The sequence below is a fragment of the Balaenoptera physalus genome, assembly GCF_965194825.1.
Source record: "Balaenoptera physalus genome assembly, chromosome: 14".
NCBI classification, from domain to species: Eukaryota; Metazoa; Chordata; class Mammalia; order Artiodactyla; family Balaenopteridae; genus Balaenoptera; species Balaenoptera physalus.
Window position 1 is genome coordinate 43,486,536 of NC_138893.1, and position 19,120 is coordinate 43,505,655.

At 33.7% G+C, this 19,120-nt stretch overlaps 1 protein-coding gene across 9 annotated transcripts in view; it reads left to right on the top strand.

The window, feature by feature from the left end:
• The window catches only part of LOC309643036 (uncharacterized protein), a gene marked incomplete at its 5' end in the record, with an annotated part of 739,057 nt that overhangs the window by 516,090 nt on the left and 203,847 nt on the right, over window positions 1–19,120 (top strand). For 7 of the 9 annotated variants that reach the window (XR_014253491.1, XR_014253492.1, XR_014253493.1 and 4 more), the window contains one exon: window positions 264–312. Coding sequence is in view for 1 of the 9 variants with exons in the window: in XM_082425415.1 (XP_082281541.1) it covers window positions 264–312; window positions 11,996–12,026 (80 nt within the window). Of the gene's footprint in view, window positions 1–263; window positions 313–11,995; window positions 18,937–19,120 lie in introns of those variants that run through there. The other 2 variants (XR_014253498.1, XM_082425415.1) reach the window with 2 other exon arrangements.

The window sequence follows — 19,120 nt, forward strand, 5'->3', positions numbered from 1 at the left end:
TTGTGTCTCAAATATATATGGGAATGGATGTTCGGTCTATTTCAGCCGTGGTTCAATATGTGACCCCACTGTGTCTGATAATAAGCAGTTATGATTTTCTTTATGCAAATCTCTTTCCTTCTTTCCTTAATAATAATGGTTTTGTTAATGGTTTAGTTCTGACATGCCCTGTATTACAGTTATTCAAAGGAGAGGTTTAAAAAATAGTATTTTCTCTTCACTCTCTTCCAGATGGCTTCATAATTGGTTTATTGTTTTTGCAGATGTCGTAAGGGAAATTTCAGGGTACGAGCCAACAAAACATCAAAGAAGGTAATAAAAGTGGACTTTTTTATTGAGTATTCATTGTGTAAAAAAAATATATGTTTTATATCAACTGCAGGAACAGTAGATTATCAGTCAAGCATATTGTGATTTTATAAATTGCATGCCAATTATTTGAGATATAAATTGATCTTTTTGCTTCATGGGGGAATGGGGGGCGTTTGGAAATTAATTTAGTAGTAGTCGTAAATCAAGCGTTCTTTTAACTTCATTTTCAAAAAAGTCATGTAATTACATTTTCTTGCCTTTTTATATGATTTCATGGGTTTTAAAGTGTTTGACTATAATGTTGGGTAGAAAGCCAGCCAGGTACTATTATTCTGAGAACCATGCTGAGGAAACTGAAGTTCAGAGAAGTAAAGTGATTTATTATAGTGTCAGTCAGTCTTCTGACTCCTAATCCTCTATGCATTATTCCACTACCAGAGAATATCTTGGATACAGAATTCCTGATGTAGATGCAAGTTAAAGATGTTTCACTTCTTTAGAGGACCATTTCCAACACCCAAATCTGTAGGAATACAAAAGATTGATCTTGTATGGATTCTTTTTTGTTTCTTTTTTTTTCATTTTGCTCCATAATACTTTGTTTTTATGAAAGGAATCATTGGAAGTTTTTACAGGAAAATTCTTAGTTTTAGAGTTGGGGATAGGCCATAGAACTCATGAAATTCAATGACCCATCCTTGGTAAAAGTCTTTCCTACATCCTTCTTGAGGGATAAATTTCCTGCCTTCGACAGAAGGTTTCTAAAGATGGAGTGATATATTTCCATTTTTTGAAATTTCTGAGTTTAAGACATTTTCCTCTTAGAGCAAGTCAGTATTTATTTCCTTCTACTTCTAATGGTCTCAGGTTTGCCATGACATGTGTATGAATAGATATGTTAGTTTTGTGACAGGATAATTTATTTAACTGATTTAATATTTCACTTTGACTCAAAAAATCTTATAAATCTCCACCTATTGATACCATTATTTCTGCTAGCTCATCTTTTCCCTAAAAGTACCTTGTCCCTAGAATAAACTGCCATAGGGAAAGGTGTCCAGATTTCTCATCAAGCTGGTCATTTTCAGTTTTTACTAAACTTAAAATTCTTCAAGATATGTCAAGCCATAACTCTTCTCAAAGTTCAGCTAATAGCCTAGAAGTAGGTGTGATACTTAACGGTGGGAAGGAATGGAACTTACTTAAGGAGGCTGTTTGGGGAATGGCTGCCCAGGGATTCATATTTCATCATGCTCTTAGTTGTTCTGCTGTTTTGTACAGTAGAAGGAGATGGAAAAACTGGTACAGAGATGTGGAATGAATTTAGGGAGAGTGATTTGGAACTCTGCTCTTCCTCAAACAAATGATTAAATAGAAGTTTTCAGTCAGAAATAAAATGTATTGTACTAGCAAGGGACATATCTCATGGTTTGTTAATAACATAATTGTCTTGTATCTAGGAAAATTATATAGCTCATTAAACTTTTATGGGGAAATAGACACAATAATAACACTGCAGAATAATTGCATTCTTAGGGCCACAAGAGCCCAGTGGGAGTCCAACCAAGTGCATCTAAGGAACCAACTCTTATTGACTTGCATGCATCCCCACTCTGCCTCTCTAAGGAATCTCCTGCCCCTGATATTGATATTATAAGGATAAAAGCCATAAGAAATATGACAAACCATAATTAGGAGTGCTGCAACCTGAAGTCAAGCTAGCTTCACTTTTGGGTAAAGTCTGGGGTAGTGAGTGCATGTTTATTTAGTAGATAAAGATGAGATCACAAGAAAGAAATTTGGATTGCACTGAGCACATAGGCTAGAGATCTTCCAGGGTGTTGAAGACCTATTTAAACATCCACTGACTTTAGTACATAAATTACATGTTTTAGAAATCTCTCATCTCAGTATTTCAGCATGATGTCACTGTTGCATGGAAGGAAATCTTTGAGGGAGCAGCCATTTTAATGTGAGGGTCTGTGGCTACAAAAAATGACCAAGATGGGTAACTTGGGTGAGTGTGTGTTAGAAAACTATCTCTTGAATCTGGATACTGATATGAAGCACCTGACTATGCTGTACTTTAGTTCAGAATAGATTTAGGAAACCAATAATTATATCCACTTCAGAAAACAGGATTTGGAATATATTCTTACTGACTTTTCTGAACATAAGTGGAATCAATAATTTATTGTAAAAATATGGAAGATAAAAAAGGAAAAAGTGAAGAAAATATATGTGATATACATATATATGTAACTGAAGAAAAATACTCAGTAATCATTTTTTTCTGTAGACCCGTCCATTGCTTTTTTTGTTTTTAATGCTTATGCATGTGTATTTTTTCTGGAGTTAATGTTATAAAATTGATGTTCCACAGTTTCCACTCTTTTGTAAATTGGTTTCTCACTTAACACTTCATGCATGTTTTATGTTATTAAATATAATTTCAGATCTTGATTTTTTAAATGAGGTATAACTGATATATAGCACTGTATTTGTTTCAGGTATACAACATAATGATTATATATTTGTATACATTGCAAAATGATCACCACAATAAGTCTAGTTGACATCTATCAACTTACATAGTTACAAATTTGTTTTTCTTATGATGAGAACTTTTAAGACCTACTCTCTTAGCAACTTGCAAATATGCAATAAGGTATTATTAACTATAGTCACCATGCTGTATATTACATCCCTGTGACATTTATTTTATAACTGGAAGTTTGTGTCTTCTGGCTCCCTTTACCCATTTCACCCCCTACCCTCCTGCATCCAAAAACCAACAATCTGTTCTCTGTATCTATGAGCTTATTTTTTTTGAATTTTGTTTTTGTTTTGTTTAGATTCCACATATGAGTAAGATCATACAGTATTTGCCTTTCTCTCTCTGACTTATTTCATTTAGCATAATGCCCTGGAGGTCCAACCATGTTATTGCAAATGGCAAGATTTTATTATTTTTTTGGCCTAATAATATTCCATTGTGTGCATGTATGTGTGTGTGTGTGTGTGTGTGTGTGTTTATTTATTTTTTCTTCATTCATCTACTAGTGGATGCTTAGGTTGTTTCTATACCATGGCTATTGTAAATAATGATGCAATGAGCATGGGGTCCATATATATTTTCTAGTTAGTGTTTTCATTTCCTTCAGATAAATACTCAGAAGTGGAATTGCTGGATCATATAATAGTTCTATTTTTCATTTTTTGAGCAACCTCCATACTGTTTTCCATAGTGGCTGCACCAATTTTTTGTACATTCACACCAACAGTGCATAAGGATTTCCTTTTCTCCACATCCTCACCAACACTTCTTATTTCTTGCCATTTTTGATATTAGCCATTCTGATAAGTGTGGGGTGATATCTCATTGTGGATTTGATTTGCATTTCTCTAATTAGTTGAGCATCTTTTTGTGTCTACTGACCATCTGTCTTTCATCTTTGGAAAACTGTTCAGATTTTCTGCCCATTTTTAATTGGATTGTTTGGTTTTTTGCTATTGAGTTGTATGAGTTCTTTATATATTTTGGATATTGACCCCTTATCTGATATATAATTTGCAAATATTTTCTTCTATTCAGTAGGCTGTGTTTTCATATTGTTGATGGTTTCCTTTCCTGTGCAGAAGCTTTTTACTTTGATGTAGTCCCATTTATTTATTTCTGATTTAGTTGCTTTTGCTTTTGGTGTCAGATTCAAGAAATCATCTTTGCAGTTGAAAATCTGAATATAACTTTACAGTTGGCCTTCTGTATCCACGAGTCATCATCCATAGAGTCAACCAACCATAAATCATGTAGTACTGTAGTATGTACTGAAAAATGTCTGTGTATAAGTGGACATCACAGTTCAAATCCATGTTGTTCAAGGGTCAGCTGTATATTGCAAAGTTGTAGTAATCAACAGTATGGTATTGGCATAAAAACAGGCACTTAGATCAATGGAACAGAATAGAGAGCCCAGAAATAAACCCATGCATGAATAGTCAATTAATTTTCAATAAATGAACTAAGAATGTAAATGGGGAAAGGATGTTCTCTTCAAGAAATGGTGTTGGGAAAACTGGCCCCCTACGTTGCAGCATACACAAAAATCAACTCAAAATGTATTGAAGACTTAAATGTAGGACCTGAAATTGAAAACTTCTAGAAGGAAATGGAAAAAGTGGTGGATAATCTCCTTGACTTTGGTCTTCCCAATTATTTTTTGGATTTGACACCCAAATGAAAGACAACAATTTAAAAAAATTAAAAGTGGAATTATATCAAAGTAAATTTCCACATAGCAAAAGAAAGCATCCACAAAATGAAAATAGGTTTGTGGAACTGGAGGAAATATTTGCAAACCACACATCCAATACAGTGTTAATATTCAAAATATACAGGGAATCATATGACTCAATAGCTAAAAAGCAAATGATGCAATTAAAACAGCAAAAGACTTGCATAAACAATTCTCAAAAGTAGATATACAAATGGACAACAGGTACAAGAAAAGATGCTCAACATTACTAATCATCAGAGAAATGCAAATCAAAATTATAGTGAGATATCATCTCACACTTACTAGGATGGCTATTATCGAAATGATGAGAGATAACATTGCTGGTGAGGATGTGGAGAAAATGAAACCCTAGTACACTGTCAGTGGGAATGTAAACTGCATCTGGGTAAATGGATAATGTTTAGATGATCAAGAATTTTCAGCATGTGAGAATTCTTGGCTGGAATTTTTCACACAGACTCAAACTGAATCACTAATCCCAGATTTTAGCTTGAGCCCAGGAGGTATTGTATTCCTCAAAATGAAAGTTTCCTTGATGCCTTTTTCCATTTAACACTCTTGATGTGCTCCAAGGGGATCTTACCCTTGAGAAAAGATTTTCTTTTACATTTGTCTTTAATATTTTTATATTGTTTGAATTATTTATAATAAGCAGGTATCATTTGGATACATAGTAAAGTGATATAAAACAATATTGAAATTTAGATGTGGTGTGCTTCTCCACCTTTCAAAGTGTTTGGTTAAGTGCTCTATCTGGCCTTCTTCTGGCCAGGATGTCTTTTCCCTCATCCACTAGTTTTGTAATCTTTAATTTGTAATTTTGCATAGGTAAGTAGAACCACAAAGTTTTCTTTTCATTTCCTTCCTTTTTCCTTCTTCCTTCATTTTAAAAAATTTCTTGCAGTTATTAAACATTGAGTCTGTGTGACATTTTCTAAACTTGCAGCAAACGCACTATGTAGGGAATAATAGGGCTCAAAATTTGCCTCTTTTATAAATAAGTTTTATATCAACATTCTTGACTGGAAATATTTGCTGACTTAATGGCATTTATTGTATTTTTGATATAGTAATGGTAGGAGAGTAATCATGCTTCCTAGGAAAGAAGAATTGCCTAACAAGTAAAATGAGATATAAGTATTAGTATTAATTGTCAAAATAGTTTCTGTGTATTTTTGCTGAATAAAGTGTCAAACTTAGAGAAACACTTTATTTTCCAACGAAAGGGATAATAAAACGTTTGTTTTAATGGGCTCATAAGAATCACTGTGGGATTGGCATATATACACTAATATGTATAAAATAGATAATGAATAAGAACCTGCTGTATAAAATTTAAAAAAAAACAGTAAAGTCTGCGAAAAAAAAAGAATCATTGTGTATGGGGATAGTCCTGCTATTATTTAATGGATGGAAGAAATTGGGGGGAGGGAGTGGAATTGCTTTCCCTTCTGGTTTTATTCTTGACTCACTTGAGGAATTACTTCAACATCCTTAACATAGCTCCTCCCCCCACCCCCAAACCAAGTGTTAGATGAGACTAGCAATAACTGACCATTATTGAGTATCATTCAAATGCATTATCACTTTTTCCCCAGCTTTATTGAGATATAATTGACATATAACATTTTGTAAGTTTAAGATGTACACCTAATGATTTGATATATGTGTATTTTGTGAAATGATTACCATAATAAAGTTAAACACATCCATCACCTCACATATTTAGAACTTTTTCTTTTTTCCTTTGGTGAGATCTTTTAAGATCTATTTACCTTCTTAACAACTTTCAAATATACAATAAATATACAATACAGTATTGTTAACTATGGTCATCATGTTACTATTGCTTTTATTCCTAATGGATGAAAATTTTACAGTGAGAGGCACAGAAAAGAATTGTACAATTCAATGAGTTCTGATAAATATATGCACTTACAACCTTCACTAACTCAAGATATATAACACTTCCACCATGCTAGAAAGTTCCCTCAAACCCCTTTTCTGTTATCCCCCACACCACAAGCAAACTCTGTTCTGATTTCTATCACTTTATATTAGCTTTTCCTTATTCATATAAATCGAATCATATATTGTATATCATCTTTCACCAGAAATAATGTTTTCTGAGGTTCATCTTTATTGTAGAATTTGTCACTTGTTCTTTTTTAGCTGCTACATAATATTTCACAATGCACATATACCACAATTTATTTAGTAGTTCTCTTCTTGATATACATTTCTTTACAGGCTTGGGCTACTATAAATAAAGCTACCATGGAATTATTTCACAATTCTTTTCATGAACAAATGTTTTCACTTCTCTTAGGTAAACATTTAGGAGTTCAAATGAAAGGTCTTAGGGTAGAAGTATATTTTACCTTGTAAAGAAACCACCCAACATAAAAAGTCTAGTTATTCCACATCCTCAATAATATTTGGTATTTTCCATCTTTTGAATTTTAACCACCCTACTGGGTATGAAATTGTATCGTACTGTATGTAGCATTTCCCAGGTGAATAATGATCTAGGGCTTTCTCTGTAACAGTCTGTACCTCATTTTCTTTGTGTGATGTGTTTAAAATGTCATGTCTTATACTGCTGTGAGGATTAGATGAGATAATGTGTATACAGACAGTGTCTGATACCTAATAAGAGCTTAGTAAATTATAGATCGAAGAATACCTCTTCAGACTGGAATGCAAATCTGTCACTCCTCCTTTTCTTTAATGTCCCATCGTTTATGATTTTTTTCTATGCTCAGCCTTCCTGGAAGAGAGTTGATTATTTCTGTGTCATCTGTAGTTTCAAAGCATAAGTGATACCCTTTGAAAAGAGTATGATTTATTTTACTCTGTGTGTCAGGGCTGCTTCTCTGCTTTCTTATTCATTCGATATTCACTTTGGGAAACACAGAAGAATTGAGACAGCTTACTTGGGCAGCATTATCAACTTTTTGGTTACTTTTTTTAACCAAGCAACTTTATGCAAATATTTCTGAATATAAGCTGTACAGTATTTCTATGTTTGCATTGGATTTCAGTCTGTCCTGTTATTTTGCCTCCTGAAATGTGCTATCTCACTACCTTTGCATTTTATGCAGCTGTGTATACTATATGATCACTGCTTTAACCATTGTAACACCATAGTTATTCAAAGTTTTGTTTCAGATTTGGGGGCATTGGGTGTTATGAATTAATCAACAACTCTCTGTGCTTGAGTCTAAATGAAAATTCCAGTGAATCTTTCACTAGAATAAGGCTTTCTCTTCAGACACTGCTGTAGCTAGAAATTGACAGCTGATGAGAGGGAAATGATGAGCAAAACCAGAGGGGTGACTTTTGTTAAAGGGGCCAAGGAGATGACAAAGGAAGTACTGGAGAATGGTAAAGAAAGATCTCTCTGATCATCTGGAGGGGGTGCAAGCAAAAAGGCAGAGAATAATTGTTTAGCGACAGTATGTAGAAAAGAGTGGAAGATTTTATAGTCACATACTGGAATCTTCCTCTAGTGATACAAAACTATTTGGGGAGAATTCAGGCCAGAGCAGTCCATCTTGCACCAGAGGACAATAAAAGAGAGACAGTAATAATATTATACGGAGCACAATACAGAACTGTGATTACAAGTCCATCCTGGAGTCATTAGTTTTGCTATTTTCCTGCTGTGAACCTGAAGGCAAGTTACCTCTGAGAGTCTTGGTTCCCTCACTGAATATGGAGAATAATATTAGTTTCCACCCACAGGGTTGTCCTGTTTAACAGAGGAGGTAATGCGTGTAAGTCACAAGCATGTAGGATGTAGAAATTGTGTGATGCATTTTAGCCACTGAAGTTAATGTGTTTGAGGGTCAATTCTACCCTAAATGCTGCACCAGGACTTTTCATACATTATTGTATTTAATTCTTCATTTTATTCTCTAGTAGATGTTATTTCTCTCATTTTGCAGTTGAAGAAACTGAAAGAAACTAAACAACTCCTTGTCAAGTCTTGTATGTCTTGGATGTCTTTTCACCATGTTCCAGGTTGCATCAAATATAAAATAAGGCTCTATTACACATTTATAGCTACCTACCTATGTTACCGATAGCAGTATCTCATCAATTTAGGTGAGAAATTTGAAGAAAAGAGATAGAACAAGGGGAAGTGTACTGCAAGTGTTAGACATATTTAAAATATCTAGATAGGTATAGATGTAGATAGATATTTAGTCTCTAGAGGCCATAAAATACCATAATAATTGCAGGAAGAGGAAACCATCCAAATTGATTTACTGGTGAAGGATTCAATGTTTAGTTCTTATGCAGTTGTTCCTTCTCTTAATACAAGTGAGAAATAAAAGGAATCCTCAGGGATTATCTATTTCACGTTTTAGTTTAGACTTATAACTATCTGAGGCATTCAAAAAAGTTGATTTTCTCTATCTGTGAACATCTCTAGTGATGAAAATATCACTTTAAATTTAAGTGTGGCTTCTGATCCCTTTAGGATGTATAAAGTCACAGGAAACTTAACAATGATAACTTGTCAGATAAGCTTCAAAAACATAGATTTTTAAAAACCCATCAGAGAGACAAGGCTGTAAATAAAACTAAATGAAAGTAACTCCATAAAAGAATGAAACTTTTCTAGAGAGAAGAAACCTATGGTTATTTTCATTCCTGGGGACATGGCAAGAGGCTGCAAGATCCCACCATAAAAAATGCTAAGAAGAATCCATCCAATATTTAATGTTATATATATATGTGTATATATAAACATTAAATATATATTGTATATGTAATATAATTTTAAACTTTAAAAATAAACCTTTAATTTTAGAATAGTTTTAGTTTACTGAAAATGTAAAGAGTTAGTACAGAATTGCTGTATGCTCCTCTCTTTGACTGTTAGCTTCTAACTTTTTATGGTATATTTATCACAACTAAGGAAACAACTTTATTCAATTTTCACTAGTTGTTTCCTATTATTCTTTTTCTGTTCCAGGGTCTCATCCAGAATAATATATTTTGTTTTCATGTCTCCTTAAATTTCTCTTGATTGTGACAATTTCTCAGATTTTCTTTGTTTTGATGACCCTGGCAGTTTTCAGGAGTACTTGTCAAGTATTTTACAGACTACCCCTTAATTGGGGTTTGTTTGATATTTTTCTCATAATTTAATGTGCGTCATGGGTTTCTGGGAGAAAGATGATAGAGGTGAAATACCATTCTTATCGTATACCAAGAGTACCTGTTATCAACATGACTTATCACTAATGATGCTGACCTTGATCATATGGCTGAGTGAGGCAAGTGTTTGCTAGGTTTCTAAACTATAAAGTTCCTCCTGCTTTTTCCATATTCTACCCTTTGAAAGCAAATTGCCTAGTGTAGTCCTCATTAACCCTTGTGTGGTTTGGGGAGTTAAGCACCACCTATTGGAGAGAAAATATCTATATAAATTACTGGAAAGTCTTCTGCATGGGAAATTTGCGTCTTTTCTCCCATCTATTTATGATTTAATAATTTATATCAATATGGATTCATGGATATTTATTTTATACTTTGGATTATGATCCATCACTACATTATATACATGTTAACTTTCATAGTTCCAGCTGTGCCCCTGGACGCTCTTCCAGGTAGGCACCTGTAATCCTTTGACATGCCCCTACCCTTGTGTTTCTTGATCACTTCTTTAATTTCTGGCATTACAATACTTTTAACATTTTACTCTGAAATATTTTTAGATTTCTGGAAAAACAGCACAGATAGTATAGAGTTCCCTTACACCCTTCATCCAACTTCCCCTATTGTTAACATTTTACATAGCATGTTACGTTTACCAAAACTAAGACACTGACATTGGTATAATACTATTAACTAAGCTAAAAACTCCATTGACGTTTCCCCAGATTTTCTTCTGGTGCTTTTCTTCTTTTCCAGAATCCAAACTAGGGTACCCCATTGTATTTAGTCCTTGTGTCTCCTTAGCCTACTCCATTCTGTGACACTTTTTATGTCTTTTCTTGTCTTTCATGGTCTTGACACTGTTGAAGACTAGTGGTCAGGTATTTTCGTAGAGTGTCCCTCAAATTTGGTTCGCCTGATATTTGTTCATGATTAGACTGAGGTTATAGATATGGGGGGAGAATACCACAGAAGTGAAGTGCCCTACCTATAATATCATATCAGGGAATACATAATATATATCAGCATGATTTAATACTGGTGTTGTTAGCCTTTGTCGTCTGGCAAAGTGTGTATCTGCCAGGTATCTCCCTGTAAAGTTACTATTTTTCTCTTTACATACTCTGTTTCTTAGAAACAAGTTACTAAGCCCTGCCCACACTCCAGGAGAAGGAAAGTAGCTCCATATCCTGAAAGTAGTAGTATCAACAACCAACACAGAAATTATCAGTTTTGAGGAAGACTTCTGTTCTTCCTTTCTCCTGCCTTCTCAAAAATGAGACCTACTGCAATCTCTTGCACAAAGCTTCTGGTGACTAGTTGGGAATATTTGCAGGAAATTTGGCGTGTGGAGAATAGAATGGTGAAGTTTGCCTCTGAACAATGAATGGAAAATACATGCTGTTGGGTGGTGCCCTTGGCATTTGTCAGATCAGTGGAATCTTTTACCTGCATACAAAATCTCTTTGCTTTATAAGTAAGATCTATTCTTAGTCCTCATCCTAGAGAAGTTTATCCATAAGAGAAATGATAACGTAGAATGAATCCACGTACTTTGTAATTGTTCTCTCTGTTTAATTGAACAAGACAAGTTTACTCTAAAATTGTACTATAATTAACTTTTCCTTACAGTATCTCTCTCTCCATTGTCCCTTCTCCTTTACAATTCCCGTTCAGACCTCTCTTTGCATTGACATTTGCTGACTCTGCCTGTGAGTGTATGTAGATAAGCAACTTTACCTCATACGGCGATTATTTTAAGAAGGGGTTTTGTCACAAATGGTTTTCTAATATTTCATCTAAGTGTGGATCTTCTAAGTCTCCACAACAGTTTTTGCGCATTGAAGAATATCATAATAGAAAAATCTAATGGTTATCAAAGGCCATGATAGTGAACAGTCTTTGAGAAAAAGAACAAAACAGTTTTGAGTTAATGTTAAACCTTGGCATCAGCATGCTGTGCTGTCCTGTATAAAGGCAACACTTTATTTAAAGTCCCATATTAGGGGGTAGAATGTTCAAAACACAGGCCTCACAGTATAACAAAATTTCATTGCTAGTAAATTAGAGTTAACATATTACTGACGTGTTTAATGCTTAATGGTTAGTTGCAAATTATTTTTTTTCATAAGCTCTGCTATTGTCTATTTGCTTGGTTTGGAGTCCAATCCAGTAAAAGCCTCATATTTAACATTATCTGCTTTTTCATGCAGCATGGGCCCTGGATGGACTAAACTCTGCTGATCTCTGCTGTTTCTAGAGGGTATAGATAATTCTTCCTTTGTAAACACTCTCTTTTCAGAGGCTTTTTCCTTTGTCCCTCCTGAGACTCTAAATCCTTTCTAGTGTGAAATGGCCTGGGTTTGCAAGCAAGGGTAGCATCAGATTGTACCATCACCTGTTAGTGCCTGTTATGCTTGGGTAAGCGTCCAATTACGTGACTCTATTCAATTGTGATGAGAGACCTGAAATGACACGGTGTTAGTGGACCTTACCTGCTTCAAGAAAGAAGTTCTGATCTTTGAATATGTAACAAAAGGAATCTTTTGATAACATTTAGGCACTGAAGTCTCTGAATTTTGGAGAAGATAGTGGACTTTTGAAAAACTCCTTCTCCAAGCCTCAATTATAGGCACTGAATCATTAAGAAGTTAACTTTCATGTGTGAAAGTGAGTTTTTTGGTTTTTTTTTTAATCTTTCAAGCTTTAGTGAAATTGAGGCCATGAATTGGATCTGGTTCATAAAATAAAAGTTCAAATACTCTTTCAATAAATGCAATAAAGTGGCATAATGAAATAGTTTAACAACTTTATGTTTTTTCCTTTTTCCCTTTACACTGCTTCTCCTAGCTCGACTGGCTGCTCTATTTCACAGATGGCACACTTTTGAGAAGCAGTATGAAGTAGAGGGTAGACTCTAGAGCCAGGTGACATGGGTTCAAATTTTCTTTCTGCCGCTACGTAGCTGTGTAACTTTAGATCAGCTCTTAAGCTCCTGATACATAAGTTTCTTTATCTGTAAGGTAGGGAAAATGAGGGTTGTTGGAAGGTTAAATGAGTTAATACCAGTTAGTCTTAGGACAGGACAAAATGCTTTTAACATGTGAGTAATATTATATATATATTTGCCAGTGTTATTTTCCCACCACAACCATATGTAGTGGACATCTGATGTTTTGTCCACACAGCATTCCTTTCTCTGTCTATTGCTAATGAGTATTTAAAATTTCCATCTTAGGAACATCTCCCTCTTCTACTTTATGTGTCTTTGTTACGCTGTCAGTTGAGGTACCCTGCCCTCCCCTAACCACGGAACTTGTCATACTTTAAATAAAGTCACACTTAATAGTCACATTTGAAACAACGCAATACATCAGGTCCCCATATTTTAAGAATATAATTAACTACCATCAATTGCTTGATTTAATCCTTAAATTTTAAATTCTGTGCTGTGATATCTATGTTGAAATTCAAACCATTTAAAATGTGGCAAATGAACTTCATGCAAGTTGGCAACAGTTCTGGTACTAACAATTGTGGTGGTTTCTTATGTCACCATTTACCTTTAACATCTACAACCAGTGACATCAGATTTTTTAAAGGACTTCATGTGAACTGTGATATTGTAATTTTGCTAAGCATTTTGAAAATGATAACAAAATTACATGTCCATGTACTAATTCTATGCAGAAATATAAGCCAGAGAAAGTTGACAGTATTCATTAGATTTTAACTGAATGGAAGTTTCTTATAATATCAGTTGTATAGTAAGGAAATAAAACACTAACTTAATGTGTATGCTTATGTATTTTTAAATTGCTAAGAAAAATAAACTTTGGGAAAAAAATAAACATTTGGGGAAAAAAAAAATCTAAGGTTTCCTGGCTCTCTCCTAGGAATTTGAATCTTAGGCAGGTTGAAACAGAAATAGCCAGTTGATGCATGTCAAGGGAAGTAACCTGAAGTGTCTATCTCATTGTCTCTGTTACCTGTATCCCCACAGTTGTCCTGTCTCTGTCCTGTTAATTTTTCAGACCACTCCACCTCTCCCTGCACACACATTAATCCTGTAGAAGGTGTTTAGGAACATCTGCTGTTACTTGTGCATGCTTCCTGGAAGTCTCAAATCCTACTTAATTATCTAAATGGGCCTTCCAACAATATACAGTATCTCCTTGAAGTGCATATTTTCTTTTACCTTATTATTTTCAAAAAGCATTTTAGTACCACAAGGATGTATTAGAGTTTTTTATATTGGACACAATAGGAATCTGCCTGAATTGTTTGCAGGATATGAACATAAACCCTAACATATTTTCATTTATTCTAGTCTCATTTTCCCCTTCCCTTTGAGATAAATTATTTCACCTCTCAATCTTTCAAACTTAATATTTTTTCTTTGAATTCAATGAGCACAAGGGTACAGATATTTTTTCTCCAATAACTGTAAGCAGAACAGAATGAAGGCAGTTATGAGTAAAGATCTTTACTATATTTTATTACCTATGACAATATCACTGAAAAGAGGAATCAGTCTTTAATACTCTGAAAAATATATGAATATGTGTGTGATTTATTTAACACTTAGAATATTATGCACTCAACTAATCTTTATCAAATACTTCATGTATGATTATCACAGTGTTAGGATTGGTTCAGTGGTAAAAATGACACAATCCTTGCCATTAAGGGGCTGGTTTTTTTTTTTTTTTTTTGACTTGAAGCAAAATTATCTCTGGATTCACCCAGTCATACCCCTAATACTTTTATAATTACCCTTTTACAAATTCTTAAGAACTACTTTAAGATTTAATTCCATAGTTGTTGAAATCATGTTTTGTACTATATCAATGCTCTTAAATGCAGTGAGGTTTATATTATGGCCCAGAACATGATTTATTCTGGTAAATGTTTATGTGTACTGCTGCTGTTGTTGGGAAGACTGTTCTATAAACGTATCAAGTTGGTTGCCAGTGTTATGTCTTCAATATCCTTATTTTTTGTCTACTTGTTCTGTTAATTACTGAGAGAAGAGTGTTAAAATATCTAGTTATAATAGCAAATGTTTTTATTCCTCCTTCTAGTTCTATCACGTTTTGTTCTTGTATTTTGAAACTGTTATTTAGTGCATACATATTCAGAATTGTTATGACTTCTTAAGGGATTGATTCATTTTTTATTATTAAGTTTTTTTTTTTTAATTTTTATTTATTTATTTTTGGCTGCATTGGGTCTTCATTGCTGCGCGCAGGCTTTCTTTAGTTGCTGCGAGCGGGAGCTATTCTTTGTTGCGGTGTGCGGGCTTCTCATTGTGGTAGCTTCTCTTGTTGAGCACGGGCTTCAGTAGTTGTGGTGCACAAGCTCAGTAGTTGTGGTACATAGGTTTAGTTGCTCCACAGCATGTGGGATCTTCCTGGACCGGGGCTCGAACCCGTGTCCCTGCATTGGCAGTTGGAGTCTTAACCACTGTGCCACCAGGGAAGCTCTATTAAATATTATTAAATGTCATTTGTCTTTTAATAACTACAATGTGATCCTTTTAATTAAGTTCACTTTTATTTTTAATTGATGTATAGTTGATTTATAATATTAGTTTTAGGCGTACAATTTAGTAATTAGATATTCTTATAGATTATACTCCATTTAAAGTTATTACAACATAGTGTTTATTTTTCCCTGTGCTGTAAAATATGTTCTTGTTGCTTATTTATTTTATACAAAGTAGTTTTTCTCTCTTAATCCCATACCTCTATCTTGCCCCTCCCCACTTATCTCTCCCCACTGGTAACCACTAGTTCGTTCTCTTGATCTGCAAGTTTGTTTCTGTTTGATTATATACATTTGTTTGTTTGTTTTATTTTTTAGATTCCATGTATAAGCGATAATATAGAGTATTTGTCTTTCTCTCTCTGACTTATTTCATTAAGCAAGCATGATACTCTGTAGGTATATCCACATTGTTGCAAATGGCAGAATTTCATTCTTTTTTATGGCTGAGTAATATTCTATTGTACATATATGTCATATCTTCTTTATCAATTCATGTGTTGATGGACACTTAGGTTACATCCATATATTGGCTATTGTAAATAATGCTGCTATGAACATTGAGGTGCATATATCTTTTTGAATTATTCTTGTTTTCTTTGGATATACACACAGAAGTGGAACTGCTGGATCATATGATAGTTCAATTTTTAGTTATTTAGAGAACCTCTGTGCTGTTTCCCATAGTGGCTGCACCAATTCACAGTCTCACCAATGGTGCACTAGGGTTCTGTTTCTCCACATCCTCACCAAAATTTGTTAATTTGTAGAATTTTTGATGATAGTCATTTTGATAGGTGTGAGATGACATCTCATGGTAGTTTGGATTTGTATTTCTCTGGTAATTAGAAATGCTGAGGGATTTTTCATATACCAGTTTGTCATCTGTCTATCTTCTTTGGAAAAATGTCTTTTGCCCATTTTTTAAATTAAGTTGTCTGTTTTTTGATATTGATTTGTATGACCTGTTTATATATTTTGGATATTAACCCCTTATTGGCTATATCATTTGCAAATATTTTCCCCTATTCACTAGGTTGCCTTTTTGTTTTGTCAGTGGTCTCCTTTTCTGTGCAAAACCTTTTAAGTTTAATTAGGACCTAACTGTTTCTTTAACTTTTATTTCTTTTGCCTTAGGAGACAGATCCAAAAAAATATCTCTATGATTTACATCAGTGAGTGTTCTGCCTGTTTTCTCTTCTAGGTGTTTTATGGTTTCGAGTCTTACATTTAGGTCTTTAATCAATTTTGTGTTTATTTTTGACTATGGTGGAGGAAATATTCTAATCTCATTCTTTAACATGCAGCTGTCCAGTTTTCCCAGAACCACTTATTGAAGAACTGTCTCTTCTCCATTGTATATTCTTGCCTTCATTGTCATATATTAATTGATAACAGGTGTGTGGGTTTATTCCTGGGATCTCTAGTCTGTTCCAGGGTCTGTGTGTCTGTTTTTGTGCCAGTACCATACTGTTTTGATTACCATAGCTTTGTAATATAGTCTGAAGTCAGGGAGTGTTCTACCTCCAGCTTTCTTCTTTTTCCTCAAGATTGTTTTGGTAATTTGAGGCCTTTTGCAGTTCCATATAAATTTTAAGATTATTTGTTCTAGTTCTGTGAAAAACGTAATGGGTATTTTGATACAGATTGAAACAAATCTCTAGATTGCTAGGGTAGTATGGACAATATTTAACAATATTAAATCTTCCCAATGCAAAAACATGGTATATCTTTCCATTTCTTTGTATCATTTTCAAATTCCTTCATCAGTGTTTTATAGTTTTTAAAGTATAAGTCTTCTACTGCTTTGGTTATGTTTATTCCTAGTTATTTTATTATTTTTGATGCAATTTTAAAATGGATTGTTTTCTTTCTCTTTCTGATAGTTCATTATTAGTGTATAGAAATACAACAGATTTCTGCATATTAATCTTGTATCCTGCAACTTTACTGATTTTATTTATTATTAAAACTATTAATTCTAATAGTTTTTTGGTGGAGACTTTAGAGTTTTCTATATATAGCATCATGTCATCTGCAAATAGTGACAGTTCCAATTTGGGTGATTTTTACCTCTTTTTCTTGTCTAATTGCTGTGGCTAGAACTCCAATACTATGTTAAATAGAAGTGGCAAGTGTGGGCGTCCTTGTCTTGTTCCTGACTGTAAGGGAAAGACTTTTGGCTTTTCACCATTGAGTATAAATGTTAGCCATGGGTTTATCACAAATGGCCTTTATTATGTTGTGATATGTTCCTGCTATACCAACTCTGATGAGAATTTTTATTATGAATGGATGTTGAATATTTCCTTCACTTTTGCTGCATCTATTGAGATGTTCAACTGATTTTTATCCTTCCTTTTGTTAATGTCTTGTGTCACATTGATTAATTTGTTAATATTGTACCATCCTTGCAGACCTGAAATAAATCCCACTTGATCATGTTGTATGATTCTCTTTAAATATTCTTGAATTTGGTTTGCTAATATTTTGTTGAGGATTTTTGCATTTATATTTATCAAAGATATTGGCCTGTAATTTTCTGTTTTGTAATGTATTTGTCTGGTTTTGATATCAGAGTAATGGTGACCTCATAGAATAAATATGGGAGAGTTCTATTCTCTTTAAATTTTTGGAATAGTTTGAGAAGAATAGATATTAGCTCTTCTTTATAGGTTTGGTAGAATTTCCCTGTGAAGCTGTCTGGTCCTGCAATTTTGTTTGCTAGGAGTTTTTAAAGTTACAAATTCAATTTCACTACTAGTGATCAGTCTGTTCAGATTCCTATATTTTCCTGATTCAGTCATGGAAGGTTGTATGTTTCTAGAAATTTATTCATTTCTTCTATGTTGCCCAATTTGCTGGCATATAACTTTTGTAGTAGTCTCTTATGATTTTTTTACTCTCTGTGATAACTGATGTTTTTTCTCCTCTCTCATGTCTTATTTTGTTTATTTGGTTCTTCTCACTTCGTACTGTTGAGGTTGGCTAAAGGTTTCTCAATTTCGTTTATATTTTTAGAAACTCAGATCTTTATTTAATCTTTACTATTATTTTTGTCTCTTTTACATTTTTCCTCCTTGATCTTTATTATTTCTTTGCTTTTCCTGACTTTGGGCTTCATTTTTTCTTTTTCTAATTCCTCTAGATGATAGATTAAGTTGTTTATTTACTATTTTTAAAAAGTTTCTTAGGTAGTCCTGCATTGCTATAAACTTCCCTCTTGCAACTGTTTGTTCTGCATCCCATACATTTTCAAAAGTTGTGTTTCTATTTTACTTTGTCTCAAGATATTTTCTGATTTCCTCTGAATTCTTCATTGTCTTCTTAGTAGCATGTTGTTTATTCTCCACCTGCTTGTGCTTGTCCCTTTTCCTTCCTATAACTGATTTTTAGTTTCATACCATTATGGTCAGAAAAAAATGCTTGTTATAATGTCTGTCCTCTTAAATTTGTTGAGACTTGTTTTGTGGCCTAGCATGTGATCTATCCTGGAGAAAGTTCCATGTGTGCTTGAAAAGAATGTGTATTCTGCTGTTTTGCAATAGAGTACCCAGTAGATATCTATTAAGTCTAAATGTTCTATTGTGTTATATGAGACCATGGTTGTCTTTGAGACCATGGTTCTCTTAATGATTTTCTGCCTATATGATCTCTTCCTTTATGTAGGTGGGATGTTAAAGTCCCCTACTATTATTACATTATTTTTTATTTCTCCCTTTATGTTTGTGCAAATTTGTTTTATATATTCAAGTGCTCCTGTATTGGGTGCATATATGTTAACAAGTGTA